Raw genomic sequence first — 9764 nt, 5'->3', positions numbered from 1 at the left:
GAGGATCGTTTGAACTCACAATGATTTCATATACTACTCACACTGTGAGGATCACAGTATGAGGATCGTGTGAACTCACAACGATTTCACCTATTATTCACACCGTGAGGATCACAGTATGAGGATTGTGTGAACTCACAATGATTTCATATAGTACTCACGCCGTGAGGATCACAGTATGAGGATCGTGTGAACTCACAATGATTTCACCTATTCCTCACACCGTGAGGATCACAGTATGAGGATTGTGTGAACTCACAATGATTTCACCTATTACTCACACCGTGAGGATCACAGTATGAGGATCGTGTGAACTCACAATGATTTCACCTATTACTCACACCGTGAGGATCACAGTATGAGGATCGTGTGAACTCACAATGATTTCACCTATTACTCACACCGTGAGGATCACAGTATGAGGATCGTGTGAACTCACAATGATTTCATATACTACTCACACCGTGAGGATCACAGTATGAGGATCGATTGAACTCACAATGAGTTCATATACTACTCACACCGTGAGCATCACAGTATGAGGATCGTGTGAACTCACAATGATTTCATATACTACTCACACCGTGAGGATCACAGTATGAGGATAGTTTGAGTTCACAATGATTTCACATACTACTCACACCGTGAGGATCGCAGTATGAGGATCGTGTGATGTCACTGTGATCATCGCATGATCTCACGTGTTGACTGGGTTCCTTTAAGCATGTGAGACGTTAGGAACTTGAATCCGTCCTCCAGAAGGCTTCCAGACTGACCGCAGGTCCTGGATGTCCTGAAACGGGCCGGACTCAAGAGCAGAGCTCTGTTTCAGTAACCTAAACCCCAGCAGGAATTAGCAGCTTGACATGTTGAATTTGAATGCAGCTGCTATTTTAGTCCTCAGGAGTTTGACCACACTCGGCCCTCCATGATCTTCAGTGACTCGAGCATACACTGATCATGATCACACTGTCACTGAATGAACCTCTCTGTGTGTACAGGAAGAATGGTGACACTTTCAATAAAGTCTCATTTGTTAACATTAGGTGATGCATGAACTAACATGAACTTTCAATATGCAATGTATTTTTACTGCATTTACTAAACTTTGTTAATGTTAGTTAATAACAATATTCATGTTCATGTTAGTTCACACAGTGCATTAATGTTAACAGATACAAATTTGATCTTAGTTCTTAATGGTAACAAAAGAAACCTTATTGTAAAGATTGATTGAGATTGAAAACAATCTTTTTTTTTTTTTTGCTCTCTAATTTTTGCTTTAGTACAATGACAAATAAAAGCCTTTCTTTTTTGTTCATGCTTACTATGTTTCACAGTCTAAATAAGTCTTTATATGTGAACATATATACTGTAACTGTCTTTATATTTTATGAAGGGGATCATCATATTTGGGTCTGTTCTGGACCAGAGGAAGCTGGTGTCCTATTTCCATTTACTTTAAAACTTTTTAGGCTAATTTGAAAGGGTTTGAGCTTCCTATGCAGCAGCAGAGCTATCACTGATCTGACACGCATCAAAATGCATCTTCATTTCAATGCTGCCCTTCGTATCTTCCATGTTTTCCCCTGTGAGGACTTGTGTGTTTGTAATAGATGTCACATCACAATGACCCTGTCAAGAGCGACACCGCTGCTGCTTCTATTAATATACCACATGAAGGAAGAACCGTCCTGTGAATACAGCAGCAGCGTGACAGGCCTTTGAACACGCTAAACACATCACATGCATTCACCTGCCACGTGATTTCATTCCAAACGCAAGTGTAAGTGAAAGCGCACAGGTCATGCACACTTCACGGTGTTGAGTGTGTTTGGTGTTCAGGGTATTTTGTATGTGTTTCGGTGGCGGTGTAGCAGCTGCTCGATGTGCGCTGATTATACAGGACTTACCAGTAATTAGCTGGCAAACGGACTTCCTGTTTCCATCCCCTGTAATGATAATCATGCCATCCAATGCATGCAAGACATCTAGTCAACTGCCTACATAGACAGCATTTTAAGGGATCATATACAGCCTCGTACCAAAGCTGTTCAAAAAGGCAGACAGTTAATTTGGTGTAGTTTTGCCAGTCTGTAAGTTAGCATCCCACTGGTCCCTGGTTGAAAATCAATCACAAGAGAGTGTTACTGATGTATTTAATGTACAGAATCAAATGTGAAAATATCTTGAGCTTGTGTTTAACACAGACCTTATTTCAGGCATTCAACAAAAAACCCATTGACTTCAGGACGATGGAACTGGAAGTGTTAAAATGCATCCCGTTTTCAGGTTGTGGTCTACAAAATGCATTCTGTTCAGTATCAGATCTTTGCATTCGTCTGCTTGTCTCCTGCTCTCTGTGCTCATATACTGTATTTTAGTACAGCTGGATTCACAATAAAGCTATTCTCATTTAAATATGTTTCTGTTGTCAGACAATAGATAGAACATGAAACAGTGACTGAAATGCATCCCATTAACATGTTACCCAGCTAACAGGGAATGTTTTTGTTATATTACAGTTTTTTACGATTTTACTAAAATTAAACTTTTCCAACAATTAGCAAAACCTTACACTCAAGGAGCAAAACACAAGGCTAGATTTGCACAACTGTAAGCACATTGTCAGCTTCACACTATTTGCAAAACATTACACACAGTGATTTGCAAAACACTAAACACACTTGTATACATCAGACACAGAAGTATATCATGATGTCACTTCCTTGCAATTCCAAAGCACTAACTGTCAAATTACCACACCTATGAGCCAATCTGTTAAACACAGCCATCAGGTGCACAAACACATGATTGCTAAATTGTACACACACCAATCAGGTTTAAGCACTATAAAAATGCAGCAGGTAGGCTCACCTGCCTTCAACCAAAATGGAAGGAGTCAGAAGAAGAGTGAGGGTGAGAGGAGGAGTACACAGAGGCAGAGGCGGAGGCAGAGGCAAGAGGCAAGAGGCAGACCTGAAGCAGGAGGAGAACGTGCACAAAGAAGAAGAGGACCAAACTTATCAAATGACATTCGTGCAACACTAGTGGACCATGTTGTGAACCACGGATTGACGCTGAGGGAGGCTGGACTGAGAGTTCAGCCAAATCTTAGCAGATATACAGTGGCATCTGTCATAAGGACTTTTCGACAGGAAAACAGGTAAAAGAAGATCTGTCTACAGTTACAGTAATCAGCCGCTTATTGTATGCACCATATCAGCACTTGTGATACCCCTTCCTGTGACATTGTACAGTAAGTTACATGTATTATTCTCTACATAGGATTGAGGGTCGGGAACGACAAGGAGGAAGGGGGCCCATATTCACGCAAGAACAAGAGAGAGAGATAATAAACATGGTTTTGGCCAATAATGCTATCAGGCTCAGAGAACTACAAGCAAACATTATCGGTGACCATGCCATTTTCAATAATGTCCATCAGGTCTCTCAGTCAACACTGGCACGCATCCTGAAAAGACATCAGGTTCAAATGAAACAACTTTATCGAGTGCCTTTTGAGCGGAATTCAGAGAGGGTCAAACGGCTGCGGCATGAGTATGTGGAGGTTTGTATTGTTCACTTTAGCACTGTGATGTTGCATACTCCACACATTACTTTTTTACATTGACTGTAATATACTAGACCTATCCTGAACTACACAATGTTGTCTTTCACTGTATTTCAGAGAGTTTTGCAGATGGATGCTGAGGAAATCCTGCATGAATTCATATATATTGATGAGGCAGGGTTCAACCTCACAAAAGCAAGAAGGAGAGGCAGAAATATCATTGGCCACAGGGCTATAATCAATGTCCCAGGGCAACGTGGGGGTAACATCACCCTTTGCGCTGCCATTTCACAGCATGGGGTTCTCCTCCGTCATGCCAAAATGGGCCCTTACAACACACCTCACATTCTCGCATTTTTGGACCGATTGCACCACATCGTCACAGCAGGTAATGAAATGCACCAGATACAATACACTGTCATCTGGGACAATGTGTCATTCCACCGCTCTGCTTTGGTCCAGAACTGGTTTCAACACCATCCACAGTTGACAGTACTATACCTTCCACCATACTCTCCGTTTCTAAACCCTATCGAAGAGTTTTTCTCTGCATGGCGGTGGAAGGTTTACGATCTCCAGCCCCAGGCTCAGGTACCCCTCATTCAGGCCATGGAGGACGCCTGTGACCAAGTCGACGCCGCAGCTGTGCAAGGATGGATTCGACATTCAAGACGGTTCTTCCCGCGTTGTCTTGCTAATGAGGATATTGCTTGTGATGTTGATGAAATTCTCTGGCCAGATCCAGCTAGGCGAAGAGATAATGTATAGTATGTTTACTGTAGTATTTTCTGTACAATATTGTCAGTTTTTTCAGATTATTTTTTATGTTTGTTGTTGTTATTTACTGTAATTGTAACCTGTACTGGATACAGTATTTTACGTTTGTCTGTTGTTTGCTGAGCTAACAGTGTTATGCACACTACTGTAGTAGCATGACAACTGGGACATGTTTTGTTGTGATTCTCCATGTTGACTGATTTGGGTATATGGAGAGAAATCAATGATATTTTCGTCAGTCTGCAGCATTGGTCTTGTGTAGTGTGAGGTAGAGGTAGAGGTAGAGGAAGAGCTGAAGCAGGAGGAGAACGTGCACAAAGAAGAAGAGGACCAAACTTATCAAATGACATTCGTGCAACACTAGTGGACCATGTTGTGAACCACGGATTGACGCTGAGGGAGGCTGGACTGAGAGTTCAGCCAAATCTTAGCAGATATACAGTGGCATCTGTCATAAGGACTTTTCGACAGGAAAACAGGTAAAAGAAGATCTGTCTACAGTTACAGTAATCAGCCGCTTATTGTATGCACCATATCAGCACTTGTGATACCCCTTCCTGTGACATTGTACAGTAAGTTACATGTATTATTCTCTACATAGGATTGAGGGTCGGGAACGACAAGGAGGAAGGGGGCCCATATTCACGCAAGAACAAGAGAGAGAGATAATAAACATGGTTTTGGCCAATAATGCTATCAGGCTCAGAGAACTACAAGCAAACATTATCGGTGACCATGCCATTTTCAATAATGTCCATCAGGTCTCTCAGTCAACACTGGCACGCATCCTGAAAAGACATCAGGTTCAAATGAAACAACTTTATCGAGTGCCTTTTGAGCGGAATTCAGAGAGGGTCAAACGGCTGCGGCATGAGTATGTGGAGGTTTGTATTGTTCACTTTAGCACTGTGATGTTGCATACTCCACACATTACTTTTTTACATTGACTGTAATATACTAGACCTATCCTGAACTACACAATGTTGTCTTTCACTGTATTTCAGAGAGTTTTGCAGATGGATGCTGAGGAAATCCTGCATGAATTCATATATATTGATGAGGCAGGGTTCAACCTCACAAAAGCAAGAAGGAGAGGCAGAAATATCATTGGCCACAGGGCTATAATCAATGTCCCAGGGCAACGTGGGGGTAACATCACCCTTTGCGCTGCCATTTCACAGCATGGGGTTCTCCTCCGTCATGCCAAAATGGGCCCTTACAACACACCTCACATTCTCGCATTTTTGGACCGATTGCACCACATCGTCACAGCAGGTAATGAAATGCACCAGATACAATACACTGTCATCTGGGACAATGTGTCATTCCACCGCTCTGCTTTGGTCCAGAACTGGTTTCAACACCATCCACAGTTGACAGTACTATACCTTCCACCATACTCTCCGTTTCTAAACCCTATCGAAGAGTTTTTCTCTGCATGGCGGTGGAAGGTTTACGATCTCCAGCCCCAGGCTCAGGTACCCCTCATTCAGGCCATGGAGGACGCCTGTGACCAAGTCGACGCCGCAGCTGTGCAAGGATGGATTCGACATTCAAGACGGTTCTTCCCGCGTTGTCTTGCTAATGAGGATATTGCTTGTGATGTTGATATAATTCTCTGGCCAGATCCAGCTAGGCGAAGAGATAATGTATAGTATGTTTACTGTAGTATTTTCTGTACAATATTGTCAGTTTTTTTCAGATTATTTTTTATGTTTGTTGTTGTTGTTGTTTACTGTAATTGTAACCTGTACTGGATACAGTATTTTACGTTTGTCTGTTGTTTGCTGAGCTAACAGTGTTATGCACACTACTGTAGTAGCATGACAACTGGGACATGTTTTGTTGTGATTCTCCATGTTGACTGATTTGGGTATATGGAGAGAAATCAATGATATTTTTGTCAGTCTGCAGCATTGGTCTTGTGTAGTGTTTGGTGAACTATTGTATAGTTGCACTTTCTCTGTGTACTTCATTTACAGTACTCTAATCTCTGAGAATTAGACTTGCTAAAAGTGTTTTAAGTTAGCAACAGCGGTGTGTAACTGGTTCAAAAAGATTAAAGTCATATGAAATGTGTGTGTTTCGTATGGTAACAAAATATTGTTTTTATAAAGTTGTGTATAGTTTTGACAAAAGTGTTCCATTTTGCAAATGATCTGAAGTGTTGTGCTACTTTGGTGTAGGGTTGTGTTAATTGTGTGTAGTGTTTTGACAAACCGGGCCCTGTTTTCAAAATTGTGCTTAAGCAATCGTAAAAAACTGTAATGTTAAGACTAATTATGGAACGTTCTTATAACTTTATTAATATTTGACATACGTTCTCATAATGTTGAGATGAAATGTTCTTATAACAACATTCTCAAAACGTCCTCATGATGTTATTTGTACTTGATAAACATGCTTGATAAACTAGCTTTCTATAACCTTGAACAAAAATTGTAATCACAACAAGAAAATTTGACATTTTAATGGTCTTAGAATATTAAAATTAGACATTCAAATAACATTATATTTTGGGTGAGAATAAGTTAGTAAAACGTTGTAAGAAATGTTTCCATAACCTTTAAATAACATGATAATCACAACAAGAAAACTCGACATTTCAACGCTTCAGAAGCATTTCATGGCACTGTTCCCACAGTGTGTATTTACATGTAAAATTATCACACACAGAGAAAGCACTGCCAACTCTGAAGTTGCTAGATTTGCTTTTTTAAGTCTACATGGCTCTGAAAATTCAATAAAGTGACACTAAGTTGGCCAGGCTTTCAATGGCATTGTGAAGTGTGTGTGAGTGTGTGTGAGCATGTGGTGAGTCATCTCCATTGAGGAAAAAAAGAATCTCTAAAGATATTCAACAGAGCGATGTTGCAGACAGACGAACGTGTGTGTGTGTGTGTGTGTGTGTGTGTGTGTGTGCGTGTGTGTGTGCCCGTGTGTGTGTGTGTGTGCGTGTGCGTGTGTGTGTGCGTGCGTGCGTGTGTGTGCGTGTGCGTGTGCCCGTGTGCGTGTGCCCGTGTGTGTGTGCCCGTGAGTGTGTGTGTGTGTTCTCGACTCTCACAATGACTGCACATCACAGCCATAGGGTGTGAGACGCTCTCATGTGAATCAGCTGAAATGTGTGATGTGGGGGTGATTCTGAGATTGCGCTGGGACCGCTGATAAACACTAGACAGCCATCAAACACAACAAAGGAAAGCAACTCCAAGTTAGCAGTATATATGCGCAACTTATAATGCAATAATGCTGCCTTCTGTATCGGAAATGTCCTACTTCCCGCTTCTCAAGTCGTAATTATGAGTTCACCAAGTGCTTTGTTGCTGGAAAGAATTTGAATCATGGAGGACGGCAGGTTCCTTCTTGCCTGTTTCTGGGGGAAATCTCATTAAAGCCAAAATGTATCGAAAATATTTAGTCAGTATAATTGTGAATAAAATACCGTCCCAAACATTACCCACATGATCTAGATTTGATCGTTTCAAATTAATGCTGTTTTGACTGTGTAAAATACATCAAATATAATTCAAATGGTTATATATACATGTATAAACATACATGACTGTAACGGCAAGAGAAAGCGATGCTGATTCAGTAATGCTTAACAGTCAGTATACAGCAAGTGTTCTGTCCTCCACCATGTTTATGGCTGCCCAACTTGGAGACTTCTCGAAAGTTTATTTCACAAACACCACATCTTACAATCCAGTCAACAACCAATGGATAGAACCAAGGCCCGCCTATCATTTGTTTTCCGATAATCAGCTACACTTAAGTTTTTGCAACTTTAAGCAAACCTTTAAGGTCAGTACTGTATGAGTGCCAGTGATCTGAACAAACCCTTAATGCTACACTCTTAAAAATAAAGGTTCTTTATTGGCATTGATGGTGCAATAAAGAACCTTAAACATCCCTGAAATCTTTACATTGCTATGAAAGCTTCTTTCCGCCACTGAACAAAAAATAACAAAAGTAATTGGAACTTTTTATCTCACAATTCTGACTTTTTTTCTCAGAGTCGTGTGATATAAACTTGCAATTGTGAGTTATAAAGAATTGCGTGATATGAATTCGCAATTGTGAGAAAAGGATCTGACATGTGAGCTGACTTTTTTCTTCAGAATTGAACTTTATAACTCACAACTGCTAGTTTAAATCTCAAAATTCAGAGAAAAAGATGTCAGAGATGTGGGATGTAAACTCTTCGTTATTTTTTATCCTGTGGTGGAAACTGTCAGACTCTGGTCCGTGTTTTGTGTGTGTTTTGCTCCTCATGTGCCTTTCTGTGTTTCCTTATTTGGTCACTTTCCTGTCCTTGTTTAGTTTAATTATGATTCCGTTCAGCTGTGTTCTGTTAATTACCCTTGTATTTAAGTTCCTGCATCTTCAGTTTCCCTTTTGTCTGGTCTACTCGTTACGTGGATGTGTTTCCTGCTGTCTCCTGTGTTTATGTACCCTGTGTTCCCTGGATTAAAGACTGTTTCGTATATTCCTTGTCTCCTCGCTCCTTAGTTCCGGTTATCCTCGTGTTTGTGTCGTGACAGAAACGGGCTTTCATACATTGCACAAAAGTTTCTTCATAGTGGAAAAAATGTTCTTAAGATTATTGAAACAAGAAACAAAATGGACTTTTAAAGAACTGTTCAATGAAAGGTTTTCAGGGGAACAAAAAATGGTTCTTCTATGGCATTGCTGTGAAAACGCACTTTATTCTTTTTTTTTTTTTTTTAAGAGTACCTTTGCAGACAGCAAGACAGCTCGCAAAGGTTGTGACCGCACCTCAAGTGTGAGTAACAGTGATGCTTGCCTTAGCAAACACTCACCACCAATAATGAGAATGTGATGAGAAATGTTTGAGCTCACACTGAGATCTCTGACAGAACGTCTGCATTGCTCTTGTTTGGTTAAGTCTGACTGCTGTGGTTTCTTAAGGTTACAACACATGATTGTGTGTGTGTGTGTTTTATTGGTATTCACTACATACCAAATGTCAATTTTTTTGGTCCCCATGGGTACAGAAGCATACAGAATGCAGTGTTTTGAGATTGTAAAAATGCCTGTAGTTTTGTGTGAGGGGTAAGGGGATAGAAAATACAGTTTGGACAGTAGAAAAACCATTACTCCTATGGAATGAACCCATAATGATAGGAATACCGGTGCATGTGTGTGTGTGTATGAGATGATGAGGGATGCAGCTGCTCACAGACATGAGTCAGTATCTGAGAGAGACTCATTGTGTCTCCCGTCTGCATCTCACCTGGCCACTGATGGCAGCTTCTGCTCTGACTCGACACATCTGGAAATCTGTGTCATTGCTCTGTCAGGTACAGTAGATGAACCAAAATGTCGTGCCACTCTAAAATACACGCACTCACACACACTCACTCACTCACTCACTCACACACACACACAC

General features: G+C 40.9%; 2 protein-coding genes across 2 annotated transcripts; both read left to right on the top strand.

Moving 5' to 3' along the window:
* Nucleotides 1-2858: 2858 nt before the first annotated feature.
* LOC107712493 (uncharacterized) lies at nucleotides 2859-4602 on the top strand. Its single transcript, XM_016517764.1, has 3 exons — nucleotides 2859-3166; nucleotides 3289-3571; nucleotides 3692-4602. The coding sequence occupies exons 1-3, from the start codon at nucleotides 2859-2861 to the stop codon at nucleotides 4340-4342; spliced, it is 1242 nt and encodes a 413-aa protein (XP_016373250.1). The 3' UTR covers nucleotides 4343-4602.
* A 47-nt stretch (nucleotides 4603-4649) lies between these two features.
* Nucleotides 4650-6021, top strand: LOC107712494 (uncharacterized). The gene is made up of 3 exons (XM_016517765.1): nucleotides 4650-4830; nucleotides 4953-5235; nucleotides 5356-6021. Exons 2-3 carry the CDS (start codon nucleotides 5026-5028, stop codon nucleotides 6004-6006), a joined length of 861 nt encoding a protein of 286 aa, XP_016373251.1. The 5' UTR covers nucleotides 4650-4830; nucleotides 4953-5025; the 3' UTR covers nucleotides 6007-6021.
* The last annotated feature ends 3743 nt before the right edge of the window (nucleotides 6022-9764 follow it).

Source organism: Sinocyclocheilus rhinocerous, unplaced genomic scaffold (genome assembly GCF_001515625.1).
Source record: "Sinocyclocheilus rhinocerous isolate Xijiao unplaced genomic scaffold, SAMN03320098_v1.1 scaffold2103, whole genome shotgun sequence".
NCBI lineage: Eukaryota > Metazoa > Chordata > Actinopteri > Cypriniformes > Cyprinidae > Sinocyclocheilus > Sinocyclocheilus rhinocerous.
This window is presented reverse-complemented; position numbering and strand designations above follow the sequence as displayed.

Coding starts and splice junctions, on each gene's coding strand:
- LOC107712493 (XM_016517764.1), top strand. CDS start 2,859: ATGCAGCAGGTAGGCTCACCTGCCTTCAACCAAAATGGAAGGAGTCAG. Junction 3,167..3,288: donor ACTTTTCGACAGGAAAACAG/GTAAAAGAAGAT, acceptor TTCTCTACATAG/GATTGAGGGTCGGGAACGAC. Junction 3,572..3,691: donor TGCGGCATGAGTATGTGGAG/GTTTGTATTGTT, acceptor ACTGTATTTCAG/AGAGTTTTGCAGATGGATGC.
- LOC107712494 (XM_016517765.1), top strand. CDS start 5,026: ATGGTTTTGGCCAATAATGCTATCAGGCTCAGAGAACTACAAGCAAAC. Junction 5,236..5,355: donor TGCGGCATGAGTATGTGGAG/GTTTGTATTGTT, acceptor ACTGTATTTCAG/AGAGTTTTGCAGATGGATGC.